Source organism: Cherax quadricarinatus, chromosome 88 (genome assembly GCF_038502225.1).
Source record: "Cherax quadricarinatus isolate ZL_2023a chromosome 88, ASM3850222v1, whole genome shotgun sequence".
In the NCBI taxonomy this organism is placed as follows: domain Eukaryota; kingdom Metazoa; phylum Arthropoda; class Malacostraca; order Decapoda; family Parastacidae; genus Cherax; species Cherax quadricarinatus.
In genome coordinates this window covers 5889689-5916826 of record NC_091379.1, presented here as the reverse complement: position 1 = coordinate 5916826, position 27138 = coordinate 5889689, and the positions used below count along the sequence as shown (strand labels likewise).

The window sequence follows — 27138 nt, the reverse complement described above, 5'->3', positions numbered from 1 at the left end:
GGGTGACCCAAAAAAGAAAGAAAATCCCCAAAAAGAAAATACTTTCATCATCATTCAACACTTTCACCACACTCGCACATTATCACTGTTTTTGCAGAGGTGCTCAGAATACAACAGTCTAGAAGCATACACATATAAAGATACACAACATATCCCTCCAAACTGCCAATATCCCAAACCCCTCCTTTAAAGTGCAGGCATTGTACTTCCCATTTCCAGGACTCAAGTCCGACTATATGAAAATAACCGGTTTCCCTGAATCCCTTCACTAAATATTACCCTGCTCACACTCCAACAGATCGTCAGGTCCCAAGTACCATTCGTCTCCATTCACTCCTATCTAACACGCTCACGCACGCTTGCTGGAAGTCCAAGCCCCTTACCCACAAAACCTCCTTTACCCCCTCTCTCCAACCCTTTCGAGGACGACCCCTACCCCGCCTTCCTTCCCCTATAGATTTATATGCTTTCCATGTCATTCTACTTTGATCCATTCTCTCTAAATGACCAAACCACCTCAACAACCCCTCCTCTGCCCTCTGACTAATACTTTTATTAACTCCACACCTTCTCCTAATTTCCACACTCCGAATTTTCTGCATAATATTTACACCACACATTGCCCTTAAACAGGACATCTCCACTGCCTCCAACCGTCTCCTCGCTGCTGCATTTACCACCCAAGCTTCACACCCATATAAGAGTGTTGGTACTACTATACTTTCATACATACCCTTCTTTGCCTCCATAGATAACGTTTTTTGACTCCACATATACCTCAACGCACCACTCACCTTTTTTCCCTCATCAATTCTATGATTAACCTCATCCTTCATAAATCCATCCGCCGACACGTCAACTCCCAAGTATCTGAAAACATTCACTTCTTCCATACTCCTCCTCCCCAATTTGATATCCAATTTTTCTTTATCCAAATCATTTGACACCCTCATCACCTTACTCTTTTCTATGTTCACTTTCAACTTTCTACCTTTACACACATTCCCAAACTCATCCACTAACCTTTGCAATTTTTCTTTAGAATCTCCCATAAGCACAGTATCATCAGCAAAAAGTAACTGTGTCAATTCCCATTTTGAATTTGATTCCCCATAATTTAATCCCACCCCTCTCCCAAACACCCTAGCATTTACTTCCTTTACAACCCCATCTATAAATATATTAAACAACCATGGTGACATTACACATCCCTGTCTAAGACCTACTTTTACCGGGAAGTAGTCTCCCTCTCTTCTACACACCCTAACCTGAGCCTCACTATCCTCATAAAAACTCTTTACAGCATTTAATAACTTACCACCTATTCCATATACTTGCAACATCTGCCACATTGCTCCTCTATCCACTCTATCATATGCCTTTTCTAAATCCATAAATGCAATAAAAACTTCCCTATCTTTATCTAAATACTGTTCACATATATGCTTCAATGTAAACACCTGATCTACACATCCCCTACCCACTCTAAAACCTCCTTGCTCATCCGCAATCCTACATTCTGTCTTACCTCTAATTCTTTCAATTATAACCCTACCGTACACTTTTCCTGGTATACTCAGTAAGCTTATTCCTCTATAATTTTTACAGTCTCTTTTGTCCCCTTTCCCTTTATATAAAGGGACTATACATGCTCTCTGCCAATCCCTAGGTACCTTCCCCTCTTTCATACATTTATTAAACAAAAGTACCAACCACTCCAACACTATATCCCCCCCTGCTTTTAACATTTCTGTCATGATCCCATCAGTTCCAGCTGCTTTACCCCCTTTCATTTTACGTAATGCCTCACGTACCTCCCCCACACTTACATTCTGCTCTTCTTCACTCCTAAAAGATGGTATACCTCCCTGACCAGTGCATGAAATTACTGCCTCTGTTTCTTCCTTAACATTTAAAAGTTCCTCAAAATATTCTCGCCATCTACCCAATACCTCCATCTCCCCATCTACTAACTCCCCTACTCTGTTTTTAACTGACAAATCCATATTTTCCCTAGGCTTTCTTAACTTGTTTAACTCACTCCAAAATTTTTTCTTATTTTCATTAAAATTTCTTGACAGTGCCTCTCCCACTCTATCATCTGCTCTCCTTTTGCACTCTCTCACCACTCTCTTTACCTTTCTTTTACTCTCCATATACTCTGCTCTTCTTATAACACTTCTGCTTTGTAAAAACCTCTCATAAGCTACCTTTTTCTCTTTTATCACACCCTTTACTTCATCATTCCACCAATCACTCCTCTTTCCTCCTGCCCCCACCCTCCTATAACCACAAACTTCTGCCCCACATTCTAATACTGCATTTTTAAAACTATTCCAACCCTCTTCAACCCCCCCACTACTCATCTTTGCACTAGCCCACCTTTCTGCCAATAGTCGCTTATATCTCACCCGAACTTCCTCCTCCCTTAGTTTATACACTTTCACCTCCCTCTTACTTGTTGTTGCCACCTTCCTCTTTTCCCATCTACCTCTTACTCTAACTGTAGCTACAACTAAATAATGATCCGATATATCAGTTGCCCCTCTATAAACATGTACATCCTGGAGCCTACCCATCAACCTTTTGTCCACCAATACATAATCTAATAAACTACTTTCATTACGTGCTACATCATACCTTGTATATTTATTTATCCTCTTTTTCATAAAATATGTATTACTTATTACCAAATTTCTTTCTACACATAGCTCAATTAAAGGCTCCCCATTTACATTTACCCCTGGCACCCCAAATTTACCTACTACTCCTTCCATAACATTTTTACCCACTTTAGCATTGAAATCCCCAACCACCATTACTCTCACACTTGATTCAAAACTCCCCACGCATTCACTCAACATTTCCCAAAATCTCTCTCTCTCCTCTACACTTCTCTCTTCTCCAGGTGCATACACGCTTATTATAACCCACTTTTCACATCCAATCTTTATTTTACTCCACATAATCCTTGAATTTACACATTTATAGTCCCTCTTTTCCTGCCATAGCTTATCCTTCAACATTATTGCTACTCCTTCTTTAGCTCTAACTCTATTTGAAACCCCTGACCTAATCCCATTTATTCCTCTCCACTGAAACTCTCCCACCCCCTTCAGCTTTGTTTCACTTAAAGCCAGGACATCCAGCTTCTTCTCATTCATAACATCCACAATCATCTCTTTCTTATCATCTGCACAACATCCACGCACATTCAGACTTCCCACTTTGACAATTTTCTTCTTCTTATTCTTTTTAGTAATCTTTACAGGAAAAGGGGTTACTAGCCCATTGTTCCCGGCATTTTAGTTGACTTTTACAACACGCATGGCTTACGGAGGAAAGATTCTAATTCCACTTCCCCATGGATATAAAAGGAAAATTAATAAGACCAAGAACTATTAAGATAAAATCAAAGAAAACTCAGATGAGTGTGTATAAATAAATGTGTACATGTATGTGTAGTGTGACCTAAGTGTAAGTAGAAGTATACTAGTATATTGGACACAGTTAAAAGGTTAAAAATAAAAAATCCTCAAATTTGGACACCACCAAGGAAAAGGGTACATCAGATTTTAATAGTTCCTATAGCTTGCACATTCCTTTGCCCCATTATCTGTTTAGAGGACTGTACAAAAAAAAAAAAAAATACTGGATAATATTAATGTATAAAAGATTACCCGATAATCAATGCTCTACTACAGAAGAATTCTCTGTAATACAACATATATTTTTAAAGTTACCATGATATACACTACTCTTATATACACAGGGAAGCAGTGAACCCACTGAGGACATACAGAGACTGAAGAAAGGGAAGCAATCAGGCTTGATTCAAGGAATTAGAAAGCGGCTAAACTTCCTCGAATCAGCAGTTCTTCACCAGAATTAAGGCCCTCTCCTTAAGGGGCATGATACAGACTCTCTATGGGTACCCTCACCTTAAGGGGCATGATACAGACTATGGGTACTTATTGTTGATACCGACATGCTGACCATCAGTTGATGCCAATGTGTAGTCGATGATAATTTTTATCTTCAACACAATTTTCAAATAACAATGCCTGAAGTTTGTATCATGGCATACCACAGGGCATGATGGATTTTATTATTATTATTTGATCAATAGTAAAAATGCTACATAGTAATTAATAAAACACTGCTTTGCAGGTATTGCTGAAGTTTTTCTCTAAAAAAACAGTAAATAATTCAAGAAAATAATAAAACTTATGATATTTCATGTCACAAAAAGAATGATGGGTTATATGGCTTATCTTTTTATCTGATATCACCTAAAGATAATGTAAGAACAAGAACCTATTTGAATTTCTATGGAAGCTAGCATGGTAGAAAAATGTATTTAGCTATTCTTTGCAGCCAATGCAGGCTATCTCTAATTAGCTGCACTGATGAATGCCACAAATATCCATCTCTTAAGAAAACTGATTAAATTTTCCTAAAGATTCTCCTAATATAACTAGAGACAATTACAGGAATATGTACCTTACTATACACTGTCATAGTACAGTACTTCACTCTGTTAGTTGTAATCTGACTACCCCCTAATTAGCATTTGAGATTTTATTCCACTAATTGATTTGAAATAAACAAATGAGCAGATAGATCTAAATTCTAAATAACTCAGTCTACTACTTTCATTTTACCAAAGAGTTACCATATATATTTTAATTACTTTTCAGCTTAAATTTATACAAAATTTTACATACTGCACTAATATAACTAAATACATTCCAAACTTACTGGACCAGATTCCCTGTTTTGAGAAGTAAATGTTGCAAGCACCATTCCAAAAGTAGAAACAGCCTTGCACCACAACACAGCTCATTGCACACAGCATTATGAGATACCCAATAAAATACTTCAAATTGTTGGCTCCTGAAATAGAGTTAATAATCTCATTTAAAATTTGACATGCAGAATATATTTGCCTATTCCCACAACTATCAAACATCCATCTTTCAGCATTTACAAATATGATGATAAGTGTTGAACTTTTCTTACTTTGACAATCTAGTACCATGTCAACAAACTGAGCTAATGAAACTTCATCAGCAAGTCAAAAAATTAAATGAATCATAAATTCCTGTGCCACAAAACAAAGTTACGGAATAAATGAAGCTGCTGGAGCAATGCTGTGCAAAGTGAAAGAGCAACGATCCGTTGGTCTTGATTGCTCTTTCAACTAAGTTTCTTTAGGCTGCTTGCACAGTGCAACACCAGTTAGCAGTTTGTTCATCTTCATTATTGTTTGCACAGTCCTTTTATACAGTTATTTTTGTTCTCATATCTCACTATTCCTTGTTTTACTGTTTTACACTAAGTCTTCGCACTTGTTCATGTTCACTGGCACCTTACTCTATACATTTTTATTCATGACTTAGCACATTATTCTTCCTCAGTAAATGAAAAATTACTATTTTAGTATTAAATTTACCAACTCAGCATTTGGAAGACTTCTGCCAAAGTTTCATGTTGCCTTACTGTAGTCTGTGTATCCTTGAAGATGCTTTAAATGTTTGGTAAAGATACATACAAGTCTCATGAAACTAATAACACAATTGTAAACAAATCAAAGAAGAGCTTAAACCCATGGCAAGTGAGCCCTAACACTCAGGGGCTGTGTGGTTGACACACTGGTCATGGGTTCATGCCCCACCTGTTCCATGATACAAAAAAGTCTTCTTCTTCTTTCAACAAACCGGCCGTATCCCACCAAGGCAGGGTGGCCCAAAAAGAAAAACAAAAGTTTCTCTTTTTAAATTTAGTAATTTATACAGAAGAAGGGGTTACTAGCCCCTTGCTCCCGGCATTTAAGTCGCCTCTTACAACACGCATGGCTTACGGAGGAAGAATTCTGTTCCACTTCCCCATGGAGATAAGACGAAATAAACAAGAACAAGAACTAGAAAGAAAATAACAGAAAACCCAGAGGGGTGTGTGTATGTATATGCTTGTACATGTATGTGTAGTGTGACCTAAGTGTCAGTAGAAGTAGCAAGACGTACCTGAAATCTTGCATGTTTATGAGACAGAAAAAAGGTCACCAGCAATCCTACCATCATGTAAAACAATTACAGGCTTTCGTTTTACACTCATTTGGCAGGACAGTAGTACCTCCCTGAGCGGTTGCTGTCTACCAACCTACTACCTAGGACATACAAGTCTTTCGTTTCAATTGGTTAAAACCTCCACTGAACAGAATACATTAACAATTTTAAGCACAATGTAATATTCTTACCTATACAGTTTCCAACCCAAGGACAATGATGGTCAAATTTAGCAATACATCTGTTGCAGACGGAACAGTGCTTGGAGCGTATTGGACGTCGCACCAAGCATGTAGAACAAAACCACTGAGGATCAAATCCATCTCTTTCTGCTAACTCAATTATGGTCTGAAATAGAACCATATTGAATATTAATGTTTAAACTCGTATAATCTTGTTCAGGAAAGGGAAAGAAAGGCATCACTGCAGAAACAAGACAAAATTTTCTAAGTTGGCACATTTAAAAACATTTTAATACTTTCAACATGTAGGTTGCAATAAAGAATCAATAGGTGGGTGTTTTTTTGTGTGTGTGCATGTGAGTGCATGTCTGCAAGTGTGTGTCTGATTGCAGAAGTCAAATTTCATTCTGACTGTCAAAAAACCATTTTGAACATCCAGTACTTTGCTAAGCTGCCTCATAGACTAAGAGATACAACTGCAGTTTATCAGGTACTGCCATCTGTTGCCCAGAGTGAAAGGCCTCAAGGTACTCATTCATTGCCCCCTTCCATCATTCACTGTATACCTCCCTCATTCATCACCTCCATCCTTCATTCACTGTTATCATAATTCACTGACTCCCTCCATCATTCACTGTCTGCCTCCCTCATTTGCTGTCTCTTCCTCATTCACTGCATTCCTCCCTAATTTACTACTTTCCTTTCCTGTTCACCATCTCCCTCCCTCATTTAGCACACATTTCCCATTCTTCTCCTAATAAATCATACCTTTTCTCTCATATCTTTCATTAATGCTCTTTCCTTTCTGCCTGATCACAAATTTCACACCAAAGTAACTTTCACAATTCCATGAAGACCTACCTGATATTTTTGGGCCTGGTCTGCTGTGATGACCCCTGGATCTCCTCTCCAGGCTCTCATGAAGTTGTACCATAGAAGCAGTGAAGATATAAAGAAGAATGCTGTTGCTTTAAGTCCAGAGTACTCATGAATGTACAAAACCCAAGTAACATAACACCAAAACTGAAATACGACATACAGTGGGTCACTTGGGGCACTTTTATATTGCACACACAATAATGTTTCGTGTGGAAATCACTTATGTCCTAAGTTTAGAGTAACAACAATTACAATGTTAAGAGTGACAATCATAAGAGCATAAGAAAGGAGAAACACTGCAGCAGGTCTACTAGTCCATGCCAGACAGGTTCACCTCAAACACCAAAGTAACAAAAATATTTACCCAGCCCTTTTTCAGCGCTATTCAAGAAATAAGCTTTGATAACCCTGTTAACTTATGTGAAAGTCCCACTCAAATCCAAGCTCCTCTCACTCAAGTATTTTTTTTTTCAATGAACCAGCCGTATCCCACCGAGACATGGCAACTTGAAAAACGAAAGGTTTTGTTTTTAAATTTAGTAAGATTCAAGTATTTATCTAACCAATATATGAAGCCAGCCAAGGTTATAACTTCAATGACCCTACTAGGCATACTGTCCCACTCATCGACTTCTCTATTTCCAAACCAATACTTTCCTATATCCTTTCTAATTTAAATCCATTATTTCAAGTTCTTTCTTGAAGAGCTATCCTTAGATCCTTATTTATATCTCCACTGCCAATGACTTCGAAGAGAGACACTGTTGGTGGGAAGGATTTTGCTTAAAAAAAAAAAAAAAAAAAAAAAAAAGTTCAGTTGTCACACCAGAGGGGGACACCTACAGACACGACCAGAAACAAGGCTATCAAATGTATTATAGCCATCACAGTAGTATACAAATAACTCACACACACTAGAAAGAACCTTATGATGATGTTTTGGTCTAAGTTGGACCACTGACTAGTCACAGTGTGACTAGTCAATGGTCCAACTTGGACCACTGACCAGTCATAGCATGACTAGACCATTGACTAGTAACAGTATGACTATATGGGAGCCTGTTCTCTACTGTGTATTTCCTTCAATCTCTAGATATACAGTGTTTATCTAGGATTATCTGCTTAGAAAAAAATTTGTAATATATCTCTTTGTTCTTGTATAATTTAAAAAGTTGTATTAACAATAACGTAATACTAAAAGCAACATCAAATACTAAAAGAACTACAGTAGAATACCCATATCTACAGATTCGGCTTCCATGATATCAGTTATCCATGGTTTACCATGGCCCAAAAATAACCCTTAATTTTGCTTAATAATGGCCCCAAAGTGCAAAAGTAGTGATACTGGCAGTTCTTCAAATCCTAAGAGAAGCTGTGAGGTGCTTCCCATCAGTAAAAAACTGTTAATTCTTCACTTATTGTGCATAATTTATCAATTCAACTCTATCACAGGAATATACATAAACGAAAAATGACATATATAGGGTTCGCTACTATCCATGGTTTCGGGTATCCACGGTATGTCTTGGAACATATCCCCTGCGGATACGGGGGGACTACTTTATATTAAACATATCTTTGTAGTTAGATAAACTATATTAAACATACTTCTGTGGCCAGATAAATTGTATTAAACATACCTTTGTGGCTAGATAAACTGCCATTGGCATAACAGTCATGAGTCGCTCATCAAACAGCACTCTGGAGATTCCATAGACTACAATATATAACGCTGTGAAAAGTCCCAGCTTCAGCACGTAATAAAGATTTAATTTCAAGATGAGGCCAATCACATAAAAAACCAGGAATGGAGTTCCCATCATAGTCCAGTATCGAAGACTCTGTAAAATTATTGAATGATAAATAACAACATACAAAACATTTAACTATTTTCTGTTATTGGCACTTTTTGAAAAGGTAAAATAAAGTACATCATAATAAATTACTAAACAAATTTATATAAAAATTATTAAAACATACTCTGAACCTTTGCAGAATGGAATAACAGAATGGGAAAAAGTTACTATTACAAGTCATAAACACAGTAAAATCTGTCATCTAGAATTGACTATTACCAAGTTTAACTCTTTCAGGGTCAAGAGGCCCTCTCCTAAATTTGTTCTCAGGGTCGAAAATTTTTCGGAAAAAAAAAAAAAAAAAAAATTCTTATGAAATGATAGAGAATCTCTTCCCGATCATAATTACACCAAAAGTATGAAATTTGATGGAAAATTTATGGAATTATGCTCTCGCGAAGTTAGCGGTCTCACCGATGTTTACGCATCGGCAATTTCACCCACTTTGAGCCCTATTTTCGGCCAATTCCTGTGTACTAGTCGACAAAAATCACATTTATTTCACTAGAACTCCATTTTTTCTATCGAATGAGTACAGAAAACCACCCATTTACCAATTTCAACTATTCAATAAAGTGGTTAGAAATTGACAATTTTGCCAATTTCACACAAATTTCAGAAGAAGCCAATTTCCAAATAGGGTCCAGAATAAACCAGACAGACATTCCTGGCACTAAAATAACAAGTTCTCTGTTCGTTAGTCATGTCCCTAGGCCCCTCTTATATTTCTTTTGCTTTCCACTTTGAACTTTTATTCTCACAAAAATAGAAGATTTACTGTTATGCAGACTCCTGCATTAGTGTAGAAATGGTATAAATAATATCAGCGCACTTGTGAAAGAATATTAGACTCGCCAGTTGACGTGTATTGGACACTTGGCATGATTTGTTTACTTTTAAACTTTGGTAAAAATTGAACATTTCTGCTACTTTGAGCTCAATTTCAAGGTACTTTTCATTGTGAAACCAATCAAAATTATCTTAATTTCTGTAATATGTCTTCCATTCTATAAAATGAGATCAGGAAAACTAGAATACAACAATAAATACCATACGAAAATACTGTGCAAAGTCGCTGTTTTAATCCAAAAACATGGTCAAAGTTTTTTTTTTCTCATTATGCACTGTGTGCTGCAGGATTTTTTTTTATACTGCGCACGCTGACCACACAGACCCATTCTTTCATATATAGGCCTACCAGCTTTCTCTCGCTAGATTTGAAGGCGCTAGAATTTAGGCGTTCTAGTACGTCAATAACCCTGGTGCGTAAGCCATACTAGTACGTCAAAAACCCTGAAAGGGTTAAATACTTCTATCATCCATCACTTTACTCTGAGTGGCCCTATAGCTTCAACATCTTGAGCGACACACACATAAGTTCTATAGTCATGGACCGGACAGCAGAGCCTTGACCCCCAGAACACCTTCCAGGTATACCTCTTGGGCCACATACAATAATTATATTTTGTAAAAATACAGTATAAGACCATGTATGACTAGCAGTACTAGCCTGTATGAAGGTAATTGCAAAATAACAATTCTTATATTGTGAAGTATGGAAGCATTAGCACTAAAACCCTCTCTATGGATATAAGATAGCTTTAAGCCTCTGCTGTATACTGTAGTAATGAAGAAATTTACAACTACTATATTTAACCGTGTTCATGAAAGACACTGGAGGCCCTAGTCCCAAATCTACACAATATCCTAACAATGTACTAGAGTGAGAGATATGGAAGGTAGTGTCAAATAAACTCAATAAAAAGTGAAAGTGTTGAATGATGATGAAAGTATTTTCTTTTTGGGGATTTTCTTTCTTTTTTTTTGGGTCACCCTGCCTCGGTGGGAAACGGCCGACTTGTTGAAGAAAAAAAAAAAAAAAGCAAGGGAGCCATGGGCACAATACAAGACCACTGCATAAACATAAGTGGGCCTAGTGTTGTCAACTTGCCATCAGGAGACATTAGAAACACTTCACAGGAACAAGTACAGAAGTATTCAAGAGAAAACTGCATCTATACCTCCTTAGTGTGCCAGATTAACCAGGCTGTAATGGGCTAACAGGCCTCCAATAGCAACAGTTAAGTTAAACAGGCAATCAACAGGGAGAAATGGCCCTAAGCCAGGCCTTGGAAGCAGGACAAAACTCCCAAAAAAGGTTGCAGGTAAGTAAGAGACAAAAAAAATCAACCCACAGACTACATATAGCCCACCCCAGCAGCTTGTAGAAAGATCACCCTGACCTAAAACATCACAAACTAAGTACACACACATCACTGTGGTGTGGAATCAATTACATAACAAGGAGACAAGAGTATCTAGCATCTTATGTGTCACATTACTGTGTTTACCACATTATAATCATGGTATATGGTGAACATCATGGGTTATTGTTTTATCATTTGGCAAAATTTCTCAGTTATCTAATACGCTTAATTTTCCACCATGACAGGGTCACCCAAAGAAGAAATAACATTCACCATTATTTGCTCCCTAGAAATATTTGTAGAAAAGTACAAAAATAATCCAATGGCCCACCAAACTACATACTCCCTGCCAAATTTACAAGTGAAAGCAATCTTACTTTCCATGTTTCACAATGAACTTCTGCACTCTACTTGACATGTAACCAAGCCAAATTACCCACCACCCAAAGGTTCCTAACTAAGGAAGAGGAGGAAGAGAGAGGAAACTCAAGACTACTACATCTACTCTCCGATGTTTTTCTGCACTGTTAGGAGTGCAGGTTAGCGAGCCTACTAGTCCACATTGGCAAACCTTACAGTCATACTCTTTACAAAAGTGCTTTAACAGAAATAAAACTGCATCTGTGAAGCAGTAAAGGTCTCAAGACTAATCACTTACCTTAGTGACCTTGTGAATATGATAATGGTATACAATACCGAAAAGTTGATAAGTAAGACACATGTGCAACAATTAGGTGTCTTTATTCCAAAACACCTACACAGTAGGCTTCTTTGGTACTCAACTAAAGAAGCCTACTGTGTAGGCGAAATGTTTCGGAGCAAAGATACCTAACTGTTGCACACTTGTCTTACTGATTAACTCAGTGACCTTATCAACTACATTTTAGTGCTGTGTGAAGTTTAACTTACCACTACATTATGACTCTTAGGCATTCTGTTAGGTATAGACATATGTACATGTGTGGTAACCTATCATTACTAGCCTACAAGCCTCTGTAAGCCATGGAAATATTTTAACCCTTAAGCTGCCGATGATGTTAAATCTACACCAAGAAAGTGCTTTTGATGCAAACTTACACCAAAGGCACAAGTTTATGTTTTAATCAGCCAGGTTAGGCTTACATCAGAAAAAATAGGTCTGGGCCATACGTGTGTATAATATAAAAAAAATAGTTTTGTGTGCAGAGTATTCTGGGGGCCAGAAAATGCCATTTCATTATTATTACTGAATAATAAATAGAAGTATATGGCAATAAGAAAACATAGGAATGAGTCACCTTCAAACCTTCATATCTTCATAAGAACTAATATGACTTTACTCATTCCCGTCACTTAACACGTCTAAAAAAATGGGGGAGAATTTTTTGATAACATAAATAACTGCCTATTTTTTTTCAAACCCTTTGGCACTTTTAAAGGTTAAAGTGGCTACCTAATGACATGTGTGAGTTTGACACTTAGTCTGTTATCATGGCATGACTTAAGGCTCTGGGCCAACAGTGATGGCACACACAGTTCTGCCTGTTCTAATGTTATAAAGCAAGGTCAGAGTGACTGCTGTGAGTCCTCAGGGTCACAGCAATTACTGGGATGGAGGAGCTTAGTAAGGCTTCTACCAAGTAGGTGTTAGTAAACAGTAGTTTTAGAACTTTTAAAGTTGATGACTATGCAATGCATCAACTAGTAGACACCTCATGATGTCCCTTGTTTTACCTAAAATTTATATTTAAAAAAAAAAAAAAGTGAAGTATCGTACTCTCACGATTCGCGAGGGATACATTCCACGAGATTGTTGTGGATTGAAAATCCGAGTACAGAACTGGCATTTGAATGGAAAATATAAGAATGCGGTCTGAGCCTCCATCACCCCTACACCCAGCCTTATCAGTCTAACAATGTGCCAAATTTTGGGTTGACTGCAATATAAATTGATCATTAATAGACATGTAAAATGTCAGCAGGTCACACATCTGAAAAGAACTAATGCATTGGGAGCCAATATCATATGACATAATAACTAATGTAACTACTTTGTTCCAAGAGCCTGCCTTGATAAGAATGCCATAATACTGTCTGAGACTTGTGCTTCTATGAATCCAGCTGTGGATATAAAGAAATAAATTATCCAAGACAGTTTACAGATAGTCGAAGTCATGGGGTAAAACTCGTGAGTCGTAAGAGAGTACTGTAGTGCACCTGTACAGTATTACAACTTGTACAGTAGAGAAAAATATTTATATCTGGGGAGGGAAGGTTACATTCCAGGAGGCACAACAAATACTAAATCAGTGAATAACACTCACGACTCTGCCTTGGTGGGAAATGACCGATGTGTTAAAAATCAATTGTGAAGAAAAAAGATTATTAAATAAATAAAAGTTTTTGCATATACATATTCTGTCAATAAAGAATACACCTTAAAATAAATTTTATTAAACAATAACTATTACTTATGGTAAGAATTAACATACCTTATCATTGGATATACGATAACATATATTTCTTGCTGATTTTTGTAGTTCTTGAAGCTTTTCCAAAACTTTTTTGTCCAGCCACTGAGTCTTTCTCTTCATTATTAAGCTATAAGCAGACTCTCCCTGAAATTAATACAGTAGTTTGGGATTTGGGATATTTGCTGTTTAGAGGGCCATCTAAATTATTGTATCGGCATGCCTCTGGCAAAACAGTGATAGTGTGAATGATGGTGAAAGTGCATCTTTTTCAGGTCACCTAGCCTCGGTGGGAGATGGCCAGCGTGTTACAGAAAATTATTATAATCACAACTGAGCAAATACTTACTAAATTACTACTGACCTGAAAAACTTATGTAAATAAGTAAAAGTCTAAGACAAAAATAATCCCCAAAAAACAGTTTAGTCAATACAGAGGCACTTTAGTGAAACTGTATACCCACAACATATTAATACAGTTGTGTATTACTCTACCTACTTTCTTAAAATATTACCACAATGCTGATTATACATCAACAGTTGCAGAAGCTGGCAGGGGACCTGCCCATACATCATAATAATATAATACTCTTTATTTCTATAAGTGTATGTGCAAGGTATACAGACCATAGCTGACATCAATGGCATACTACCATATAGAAAGCCCTTTGTTATGTAAAGCATTTCAGGCAAATTAGGTAAATTTTGTGACCTACACCAGCCAACTAACACCCAGGTACTTATTTTACTGCTAGGTGAACAGGGACAGCAGGTGCCTTAAAGAAAGACTTCCTAATGTTTCCACCTGTACTGAGGATCAACTCCTGGACCTGAGTGTGCCAGCAATTGAGCTACAGGACATCTTGCTTTATTCCTTAGACAACCAAATACACAATACAGTGGAACCCCGCTTAACAATATTTTTTCATTCCGGAAGTATGTTCAGGTGCCAGTACTGACTGAATTTGTTCCCATAAGGAATATTGTGAAGTAGATTAGTCCATTTCAGACCCCCAAACATACACATACAAACGCACTTACATAAATACACTTACATAATTGGTCGCATTGGGAGGTGATCGTTAAGCGGGGGTCCACTGTACTTTGCCTTACGTAGCAAGGTGTGAGTATTCTCCAAGGAATAATGTTAGAATGCCTAACATGCCGTGCATACTCAATGATTTTCCAATCAGCTTACATTCCATACCACTTTTCTGTAACCATGTAACTTTTCTTAAGAAATAAAATTAGTTTTCATTTGCATTTTCACAAATAAGATAGTACCAATAACCTACCTGAGAATTTGCAATGTCCACATTGGCTCCATGGTTTACTAAAACACTGACAGCCATGTGGTTTTTCGCTATAACAGCCCAGTGCAGCGCAGTGTTACCATGAAGACGATCAGCCATTGATGTGCTGGCTCCAAATGTTAATAGCAACCTTGTGGGATCCAGGCTGTAGACAAAGGTACAGTACTTTTAAAATGCAATCTAATTTTTTAAGAACTGTCAAATTAAGATTAAAAAGGATTCCATGTTTACATGGAATAAATCATGTTGCAGTTTTTGAACTGTAGTGTTGGCATGCCTATGGCAAGACAGTGATGGTGTAAGTGGCAATGAAGTGTGTTTTCTTTTTTGGGTCATCCTACCTTGATGGGAAACAGCTGATGTGTTAATAAAAAAAGACACATGCAAAATAACAAATAAGTTAATTTTTCAAGAAATATTAACCCCAGTGATATTTAAGTAACATTTTATAAAAGAATAAAAATATTTATTACAATTCTGGTTATATCAGATGGTGGTGATGACATTTTATATGTTTAAATTGATTACTGATTCCTCTGTCAATGTGAAATTAAAAATTATCTATTCAACAATGCGTTTAAATTATGTCTGATGAAGACAGGGAAACTGATACCACGTGTTCTTATACAGTTCTTATCATCCAAATATATACAATGCAGTAATGAAATAGAAGTTAAAATTCTGTACTTCACTTGCTGTTCTGAAGAAATAAAAAAAGTCAAGATTTTTCACTCTAAAAAAATCAAATGATGTTTTTTTTTTTTTTTTTTTTTCCAACAAGTCGGCCGTCTCCCACCGAGGCAGGGTGACCCAAAAAAGAAAGAAAATCCCCAAAAAGAAAATACTTTCATCATCATTCAACACTTTCACCACACTCGCACATTATCACTGTTTTTGCAGAGGTGCTCAGAATACAACAGTCTAGAAGCATACACATATAAAGATACACAACATATCCCTCCAAACTGCCAATATCCCAAACCCCTCCTTTAAAGTGCAGGCATTGTACTTCCCATTTCCAGGACTCAAGTCCGACTATATGAAAATAACCGGTTTCCCTGAATCCCTTCACTAAATATTACCCTGCTCACACTCCAACAGATCGTCAGGTCCCAAGTACCATTTGTCTCCATTCACTCCTATCTAACACGCTCACGCACGCTTGCTGGAAGTCCAAGCTCCTTGCCCACAAAACCTCCTTTACCCCCTCTCTCCAACCCTTTCGAGGCTGTATAGTATTTAAATATTAACATATTTAATCACACTACTCTACAGTTCTCCCAAATTCACCCAGCTACAGCCTTCTCCCCCCCCCCCCCCCCCCAAAAAAAAAAAATATCCCCCAAGGACTCTAACCAGATGAACTCTGTCCCACACACTGTAGTTAACACTTTCACTGTCCAAATCCCTGATCTGAAACTTGTCCACAATGTCCAAGAATTTTCAAACTAATTGTTTTTGGGACTTGATGAGCTGGTGGAGTGTGAGCAGGGTAATATTTTGTGAAGGGATTCAGGAAAACCTGTCAGTTGGACTTGAATCCTGGAGGTGGGAAGCACAATGACTGCACTTTAAAGGAGGGGTTTGGGATATTAGCTGTTTGGAGCAACATCTAAACTATCATGTCTACACACCTCTGCAAAGACAGCGAGTGTGAATGATGATGAAAGTGTTTTTTTTTTTTTTGGATCACCCTGCCTTGATGGGAGATGGATAGTAATTAATAACAAATAATGATAATAGCAGCTGCTGAGGTCAGTTATTTACATAAAGATGGAGAATAATAATAATAACACAAGCAGCATGAAAAAACACACCTGGTAACCCTGTAGGCACTCCACATTAGCGGTGTCATTCCATTTTTGTCCATGAGGTTAACATTTGCTCCTCTGGCAACCAAATATGCAACTATGGCAGTGTGACCAAACTGTGCTGCCAGATGTATGCAGGAGCACCCTTCGCCATCACGGAGTGAGGAGTCAGCATCGTGCTTCATCAACAAAACAACCATGCCAAGATGACCTTGTCTGAAAGCAGCATTGAGCATTAAAAATGAATACTGTAGGCAGAGTTATCTGAAATCCAGATAAGCAACTTTAAATACTACATACTAAGTTAAGAACTCTAATCATCTGACCACTGGCAAACTTATTTTGACAAAGATGATTTTTAATTACTATCACTATATCTGTTGTATCTGAGCACCTCTGCAAAGATGGTGAAACTGTTGAATGACAATGAAAGTTTTTTCTTTCTTTTTTGGATCACCCTACCTCAGTGGGAAACGGCCGAAGTGTTAAAAAAAAAATAATTTTGTATTACAGTACCAAAACTTAACATTGTTTTTGTGTCTTTAAGGAACAAATTAGATATGCAAACACTGTACCTAAAATATAATTTTGAAAAAATAAAAAATCATACTAACACAACCAAAGAAATATTGTTAATACACAGACATTAGTAAACAAATTATAGAAGAGTAAAGAGCAAGACAGTGAGGACAAATTCATATGTTTAGCAAACCAAAAGACTATGATAAAAGTTTTGGAAGAAACAGAAAATCACACAGTTAAGAAAAAACATGATAAATTAAAAATTGTAGAAAAACTAATGATAAAGAGATAAGAGTTAACATAAAAAAAAAATCAAACAAATGACTAAAATATACATGTATGTACATACTGCACAGTAACAAAATAGTGAAAAATTTGAAACAGTGTATTTTAAATAGTGTTTTACTGCCTTTGAACTTTTGGCTAGCTTCAAACAAGTTTTCTAATGCTCAGCTATATAGCAGTGGCCAAATTTAGATTCTAATTACCTCTTATGCTAAAAACAATAAAATATCTTTCCATATACAGTGGACCCCCGCATAACGATTACCTCCGAATGCGACCAATTATGTAAGTGCGTTTGTACGTGTATGTTTGGGGGTCTGAAATGGACTAATCTACTTCACAATATTTCTTATGGGAACAAATTCGGTCAGTACTGGCACCTGAACATACTTCTGGAGTGAAAAAATATCGTTAACCGGGGGTCCACTGTGCTAACATCCACTACCATCTTATCTTAGCATTCAAGTAATGCAAGCATTCTCATTTATGATCACTATTCTTTCTTTCTTTCTTTCTTTCAATGCACTGGCAGTATCCCACCAGAGCAGGGTGGCCCAAAAAAAAAAACGAAAGTTTCTCTATAAATTTAGTGATGTATACAGGAGAAGGGGTTACTAGCCCCTTGCTCCTGGCATTTTAGTTGCCTCTTACGACACATGTGGCTTACAGAGGAAGAATTCTGTTCCACTTTCCCATGTGGATAAGAGGAAATAAACAAGAACAAGTAAGAAAATTGAAGAAAACCCAGAGGGGTGTGTATATATATGTACAGTGGACCCCCGAGTTTCAGCAGCCTCGACTTTCGTGCAATTTGACCTTCAGCGAGTTTTTTTGGAAAAGTTTGGCCTCAAGTTTCGTGAAAAGACTCGTGTTTTGGCGACCATCCGGTATCCGTCCGCCCGTCACCACGCATACCAAGCCAGTCTCCCACGCCATTCACGCTCAGTGTGCCATTGTTTACCAACACGTGACCATCACCCCGCGGGTTCATACAATACATTTCATAATAATCCATTGTTTTTTGTGCTTGCAACTGCTAAATAAGTCATCATGGACCCAAGGAAAGCTAGTGCAAGCCCTTTGGTAAATAAAGTGAGGAACACGATCCAGGGGGATTTTGACGGGGATGTGGAAGAGTGGGTGGAGGACTACAGGGAAGAGCTAACCACTGGCGACCTGCAAGAGCTTCAACTGGAACAGCATCAGACCACAGCCGAGGAACTTGCTTCAGAGAAGGAGGAAGAGGGAGTGGATGAGGTGCCTTCTTCAAAGATTAAGGAGATTTGTGCAATGTGGAATGAGTTGCAAAGTTTTGTTGAAAAGTATCACCCTGACCAAGCTGAAACAAGCCATATCTGCAACATGTACAATGACAGTGTTGTGTCCCACTTCAGGTAAATCTTAAAGAAATGCCAGAAGAAGACCTCTCTGGACAGATATTTTGTGCAACAGGGGTCCAGTGACTCTCAAGTTGTTCCCAGTGGCATTAAAAGAAGAAGGGAATAACCCCAGATAAGGACTTGCTACCTAAAGTCCTAATGGAAGGAGATTCTCCTATCCCCTCCTCCCGTCTTCCATCCACCTAGAAGTCTTCAGTAAAGGTAAGTGTAATGTTATTATTATTTTTTTAAATGCATGTACTTGATTTCTGATTGTTTTCATTATGTAAATCTTTATTTAATTTGAAAAAAAAATATTTTATTTTAATATTTTTGGGTGTTTGGAACGGATTAATTTTATTTCCATTATTTCTTATGGGGAAAATAGTTTCGAGTTTCGTGAATTTTGACCTTCGGCGGGCTCTCTGGAACGGATTAATCACGAAACTCGGGGGTCCACTGTATATGCTTGTACATGCATGTGTAGTGTAACCTAAGTGTCAGCAGAAGTAGCAAGACGTACCTCAAATCTTCCATGTTTTTCTTTCTTTCTTTCAACGCACCAGCCGTATCCGACTGAGGTGGGGTGGCCCAAAAAGAAAAACAAAAGTTTCTCCTTTTAAATTTAAAAATATATACAGGAGAAGGGGTTACTAGCCCCTTGCTTCTGGCATTTTAGTCGCCTCTTACAACACACATGGCTTACGGAGGAAGAATTCTGTTCCACTTCCCCATGGAGATAAGAGGAAATAAACAAGAACAAGAACTAGAAAGAAAATAGAAGAAAACCCAGAGGGGTATGTATATATATGCCTGTACATGTATGTGTATTGTGACCTAAATGTAAGCAGAAGTAGCAAGATGTACCTGAAATCTTGCATGTTTATGAGACAGAAAAAGGGACACCAGCAATCCTACCAACCTGCTGTCTACCAACCTACTACCAACCTGCTGTCTACCAACCTACTACCACAGGACGATAGTACCTCCCTGGGTGGTTGCTGTCTACCAGCCTACTACCTATATATCATTATTATTATTATTATTATTATTATTATTATTATAATCAAGAAGGTAGCAGTAAATATGTAGAAGTCATATAGTGGCTGAGACATGGGAGATAAACAAATTTGATCTAAGAAAGAATCAAGGCAACTAACCTTTCACTCGGAAGAGTCATATATGAACACAATAAGTATTGAAAAATGGTATGATGATACTGACAAGATGTGGAAAAAGACACTTAAGTACAGTTCAGAACTTTAGCCCCTTGACTGTCGCAACCCCCAATCCTGAGGTGTCTCCTGGTGTCGCAAAATTTCAATAAAAAAAAAAGAAAAAAAATTATTTTTTCTTATGAAATGATAGAGAATCTTTTCCCAATTGTAATGACACAAAAAAAAAAACGAAATTTGATGGAAAACTGACGGAATTACTCTCTCGCAAAGTTAGCGACCTCGGCGATATTTACAAATCGGCAATTTCACCCACTTTGAGCCCTATTTTTGGGTAATTCCATTGTTCCAGTCGACCAAACTCATAGCTATTTCTTTAGAACTCCATTTTTTCTATCAATTGAGTACAAGAAACTGCCCATTTACTGATTTCAGCTACCCAATAACGTGGTCAGAAATTTGCAATTTGGCCAATTTCACGAAAATTAAAAAATATGACAATTTCAAAATAAGGTCCAGAATGAACAATGCAGACATTCCTGGCTCTAAAATAACATTTTCGTTGTTCATCAGTCACGTCTCAGCCCCCTCTGATATTACTCTTGCTTTCTATTTTGAATTTTTATTCAAACAAAACAATAAAAGATTTACTGCTATGCAGACTACTGCAATACTGTAATAATTGTACAAATAATGTCAGCCTATTCATGACTGCATATTAGAATGCCTAGTTGGACATTTATTAGACAATGACATCATTTGTTTACTTTTGAACATCGGCAAAAATCAAACATTTCCCCTATTTTGAGCTCCATTTCCAGGTTCTTTTTATAGTAAAACCAATCAAAATCACTTCTATTTCTATATGTTTTCCATTCTAGCAAATGAGACCAAGAAAACGAGAATACAACCATAAATACTATATGAAAATAGACCACAAAGCCGGCATTTTAATTAAAAAAAATGGTCGGAGTTTTTTTTTTCTCATTATGCACTGCGTCCTCCAGGATTTTTTATATGGTGCACACTGACCACACAGACCCATTCTCTCACATGTAGACCTACCAGCTTTCTCCTGCTTGAATTGAAGCCGCTAGAATTTATGAGTATACGTACATACATCAAACACGGTACCTCGTAAGACGTATATATACGACCGAAACAGTCAAAGGGTTAATTAGGGGAAACATTTTGCGACTTTGCCACTATCACTGAAGATGCCACTAGTGGCAAAACATTCCCACTAATAAATGTCCTGAACTGTACATAAGTGTCTTTTTCCACACTGCTAAGTATTGTAAAGGGCAAGTGAGCAAGACAACAAAGGGGTAGACACTTAGCTCACCTGGTAGCCCAGTGTAGAGGTGTAGACATAAGTTCACCACCAACTGCATCCACCAATGCTCCTTTGGATATGTAATATCTGTATGAGAATTAATTAACAATTAATTACAATTTCATATTCTTAACATAAAAATTAATCACGAAGGTAATGTGTATCAATATTACTTTGCATATATGTTCTTCCCAGGTACAGCTGGGTGCACCTAAATGTTGTGCTACCTGTTTTGGTATTAAACACCAAGAATAATAATTAATAATGCAATAAATGTTCACTTCTCCCTCGATGGGAACAATACCCCATCTGACGTGTTACACAAGGCACTGCGATAACATGAAAAGTCATGTCGTCCTCTGGTTCAGTTATAATAATGTCAATGTTGGACTCAACCGAAGGCCTATGATGAGGCTTTTTGCATGTCTGTACCTGAATAAAGGCAACAACTAGACTTTGTACTCTCTCTAAATGTTATATAATTAAATGCCCTACAATTAATGTTGTACATGTTAATTATCAAATAATTATTAAACTGCTATCAAATAGGAACATTTTGAAAATTCTCTATAAGTAAATAAGCTTAACAAACTTCCATAATAAACCATCACACCAACTAGAGAACTGTTGATGGGAAGTTTAAGCAGTGAGAACATTACTTGTCAGGAACCCACGTTAAGACACTCACTGGAGGAATATCTGGTTAAGGAATCCTTCAAGGCAATGCTAAAGCACTACAATACCGAATTATTATTATTAATTACCGTTGCTGTTGTTAGTGACGGTGAATGTGTTTTCTTTGGTCCACTCCACCTTCATGGGAAATGGTCAATGTTAAGAAAAATATTATCATTATTGCTGGGTATAGTAGACTGATTTAGAGATTTACTGACTGTGCGAAGTGTATACTGCACCTGCCCCAAGTGTCTCTCATACTGAAGAGACACTTCTGTACAAGTTAATATGGTCAGACAGACAGAATAACAAAAAGAAAAATGTATTACATCATGATGTAACAACAGAATGAAATTTCCTTTCCATATTTAAAAAACTGAGAAACAAGTTAGGTTTGCTTTCATTCAGCTACTTCCATTACTGTTGAAAAAAGTGACATGAGAAGTATTCCTGAACATTGTAGTAATGTAGTTCTGCTCTGCTACTTAATGTGAAGACAAATATCCACAAGTGAACTGGTGATAAATAAACAATTACAGCAGAGTTGGTCATCAGGTTTTTGGTGAATTACTCCAGCCATGATAGTGTGACTTTCTCTTGTTCCCTGCAGGTCATAATCTGATGATTCAGCTTCAAGTAAATAATGCTGGAGTGCCTTAGCAGGGCAGACGAATTTATTCACTATTATTTACTCCTTCAAGAATCAGCTAACAGGCATAGTCTATGTCAGGTCCGTCGGTCTTCTCATCTTTTTTTCCTATTTAGTAGTTTGTGTTTCTTCTAATGTATAGTACCACCCTCACACCTTCCATGTTCACTGCTTCAGTGTGGAAAAATTTAATTCCATCAGAAAAAATATACTCTGTTAAGAGACTGATATTACTTAAATCAGTTATGTACATGTATACATATTATTTATTCACTTATGCCCAGAAAATAAGCATTTCCTATGAATTAGGGGATAATTATTGACAGCTAATAATCTCCTTGTGAGCTACCTTTTCCACATATCAAATATTGCCTAATCAGTGGTGATAGTGGTGGGGTTAGCACAATGCTTTACTAACAACAGCAGTGGTGGTGGGGTTAGCACAGTGCTCTACTAACAACAATGGTGGTGGTAGTGGAGTTAGCACAGTGCTCTACTAAGAACAGTGGTGGTGGTAGTGGGGTTAGAAAAGTGCTCTACTAACAACAGTGGTGGTAGTGGCAAAAGAAGTACCAGCAAGTACACTAACACCTACATACTTAATGTGAAATAGCCAGGACCCTGAGCAATCTCTTTACCTTAACTAAATTTTTATAATTTATCAGGTGACAGCAACATTGTGAAGCATAATCTATACTGTATATACACTCAGAAGAGTTATAGAATAATGTTTCTATCTCAGCTATTACTGCATAATTAGAAGAAAATATGTATAGCTTAAGACATTTTGACTAGCTAATTAGTCACATAAACAAACAGGTGGCCAACAGAAGAAATGTAAATAGCCAGTGCTCGTGCACCAAAACAAGCTTAAATAGTTAATAAATATAATGCCAGAATACAGAATATAATTTTCTTTTTTTTTTACCACATGGGCTGTTTTCCACCAAGGTAGGGGGACCAAGACAAGGAAACACATTCACCATCGTTCATTCCACACCTGTCTTGCCAGAAATGTAAGGGCATCATAATTCAAATGATCCTCTGAACTGTAACATTCTCAACTATCCTTGAGAGTGCAGGCACTGTACATCCCATCTATCCTTGAGAGAGCAGGCACTGTATATCCCATTACCCTTGAGACTAGAGGCACTGTACATCCCATCTACCCTTGAGACTACAGGCACTGTACATCCCATCTATCCTTGAGAGTACAGGCACTGTACATACCAGCAATCCTTGAGAGTGCAGGCACTGTACATACCAGCAATCCTTGAGAGTGCAGGCACTGTACTTCCCATGTATCCTTGAGAATGCAGGCACTGTACATCCCATCTATCCTTGAGAGTACAGGCACTGTATGTCCCATCTATCCTTGAGAGTACAGGCACTGTACCTCCCATCTATCCTTGAGAGTACAGGCACTGTACCTCCCATCTATCCTTGAGAGTGCAGGAACTGTACTTCTCATCTATCCATGAGGGTGCAGGCATTGTACTTCCCACCTCTAGAACTCAAGTCCAGTCAAGTACTATACAGGTGTCCCTCAACATTCGCGAGGGTTAGGGGATCAAGAGCCTCGCGAATGTTGAAAAACCGTGAATGTTTGGTGCCCCAATATATTGTAGGGAATATAATACAATACTGCTTAACTTGTTGAACCATGAACAATCATAAAATACATGAAAACGTCGTAAGTTGTACTAAATATATACATGTTATGCTTTAATAACATGTATGTTATTAAATACCACAGACTCCACCACTGCCTCCACCACTTCCTCAACCAATGCGAGTCCCTACTACCCTCCCTCCGACCCCCGCAACTGGCAGCCAGCCCTCCCACCACTCAGTGTGGTGAGTGTTTTGTTTGTTCATTATTTGCTATTAAACTACAGTATAAATAATGTAAACACATTCATGACTGCATATTGGAATGGCTATTTGAACAGGTATTGGACGGTGGCATCATGTGTTTACTCTTGAACACAGCAAAGAATCAAACATTTCTGCTACTGCTAATAATAACAATAGTAGTAGTAATAATAATAATAATAATAATAATAATAATAATAATAATAATAATAATAATAATAATAATAATAATACAATATAATTGAAGAAGGAAATTATACAAAAATACGAGGGAGTGGTTGACACATCGTCAGTGTGGCTTTGTTTATGCTGGAGTGAATATTAATCTCCCTGCTCTTCCAAACATTTCACAATAATTCAGCGGTTGAGGCAGTGGTAGAGGCAGTGATAGAGACAGTGATAGAGACAGTGATAGAGGCAGTGACAGAGGCAGTGATAGAGGCAGTGATAGAGGCAGTGGGTGAGGCAGTGGTATTTACTAACATATACGTATGTTATAAATAATAATAGTACATGTTAATATTAATAACATTTATAATAATAATAATAAATGTTATTCATAATGTACTATTATTATTTATAACATATATGTTAGTAAATATCGCTGCCTCTATCGCTGCCTCTACCACTGCCTCTATCACTGCCTCTATCACTGCCTCTACCACTGCCTCTATCACTGCCTCTATCACTGCCTCTACCACTGCCTCTATCACTGCCTCTATCACTGCCTCTATCACTGCCTCTACCACTGCCTCTACCACTGCCTCTATCACCTCTACCACTGCCTCAACCACTCCAGTCACACTCAATCTACAAGCACCAAACAATGAATTATTGTGAAATGTTTGGAAGAGCAGGGAGAATAATGTTCACTCCAGCATAAACAAAGCCACACTGACGATGTGTCAACCACTCCCTCGTATTTTTGTACAATTTCCTTCTTCAATTATATCGTATTATTATTATTATTATTATTATTATTATTACCATTGTTATTATTAGCAGTAGCAGAAATGTTTGATTCTTTGCTGTGTTCAAGAGTAAACACATGATGTCACCGTCCAATACCTGTCCAAATAGCCATTCCAATATGCAGTCATGAATGTGTTTACATTATTTATACTGTAGTTTAATAGCAAATAATGAACAAACAAAACACCACAATGAGTGGTGGGAGGGCTGGCTGCCAGTTGCGGGGGTCGGAGGGAGGGTAGTAGGGACTCGCAGGTGGCGGGAAACTTGAATATGATTTGGCGGCTGGGAATTTGGTGGCTGGGAATTTGGCGGTTGGGAATTCGCGAATGTGTGAAGCCCGCGAAAGCTGAAAACGTGAATGTTGAGGGAGACCTGTATCTTCTTTCAACGCACCGGCCATATCCCACCGAGGCGAGGTGGCCCAAAAGAAAAAAACAAAAGTTTCTCCTATTAAATTTGGTAATACATACAGGAGAAGTGGTTACCTGCCCCTTGCTCTCAGCATTTTAGTCGCCTCTTACGACACACATGGCTTACAGAGGAAGAATTCTGTTCCAGGTAATGGAGACTAAGTAATATGTTGTAAAAAAAAAAAATGTTAGGTACTATGTTAACACCAAAGCGGCAAATATCAGCTGATTTAGTATAACTGGGACTGGAGTTTATGACTTGTGTTACTTTCATGCTAAAATTTGCATTTCGAACAAATTTGAAAAACAAAGACATTTTCATTCTAAAACTACTGTTCTGAAATTTCACCTTTAGGATAATTTAGTAGTACTGATATACTAACATGGAAATGTACAATGGCACTGGTTGGTTATGTTTAAAAAGACAATGAGGCAGAATGCCCTTAAAGATTCACCTTCATAAATAATAATGTCCACACTCATTAGCACTACAGTAAATTAGTGTCACCACATTAGCAAAATATCCACTATCATCTACTGCTTTGAGGATTACATGTCAAGAACTCCATGTCAAACATCACAAATGAAATGTCAAGTGTTCATTACTTCCCAACAAATTGTTACCACTAATTCCAGCTCATTGCTGCTTCTTAGGAGTTATTCACATGCTCATTATTTTACATGATTATCATCACAGCTTTCCTTTCTTCCTCTTACTCTAATGCTTCTTCCCACTTTATCACCATCCATTCTTATAACACTATCATCTAATCACAAGAAGCTCTCGTGAATCTTAAGAGTAACAGATTGATGCAAACCATAACATTATCATCCAGTATTTTACAGTATCTTCAAACATTCTTCTCATGATTGTTTAGCTGCATTGCTCTAACTGTTAATGCTTCACACATACATTAGGCTTGCAACTACTACACTCTTGTTTCTACTAAACAAGTTTCATTGCATTAGCCACATTTCTTGGCTTCTTCTGAACTGTCAACATCACTGTCATAAATTTATTTTATGTCATTCCAACACTCAGATATTTTAACTTATTAATGGGTCTAAATATTTTATTATTTAATGTA

The 27138-nt window shown here is 37.4% G+C and overlaps 1 protein-coding gene across 2 annotated transcripts in view; it reads right to left on the bottom strand.

Moving 5' to 3' along the window:
• Positions 1-27138, bottom strand: part of Hip14 (palmitoyltransferase Hip14) — a 43361-nt gene that overhangs the window by 8706 nt on the left and 7517 nt on the right. For both annotated transcript variants that reach the window (XM_053790794.2, XM_070103912.1), the window contains 8 exons: positions 21476-21553; positions 16776-16985; positions 14941-15103; positions 13667-13792; positions 8773-8973; positions 7112-7273; positions 6260-6416; positions 4762-4896 (listed from right to left, as the gene is read on the bottom strand). In XM_053790794.2, coding sequence (XP_053646769.2) covers positions 4762-4896; positions 6260-6416; positions 7112-7273; positions 8773-8973; positions 13667-13792; positions 14941-15103; positions 16776-16985; positions 21476-21553 — 1232 coding nt within the window. The remainder of the gene's footprint in view (positions 1-4761; positions 4897-6259; positions 6417-7111; positions 7274-8772; positions 8974-13666; positions 13793-14940; positions 15104-16775; positions 16986-21475; positions 21554-27138) is intronic.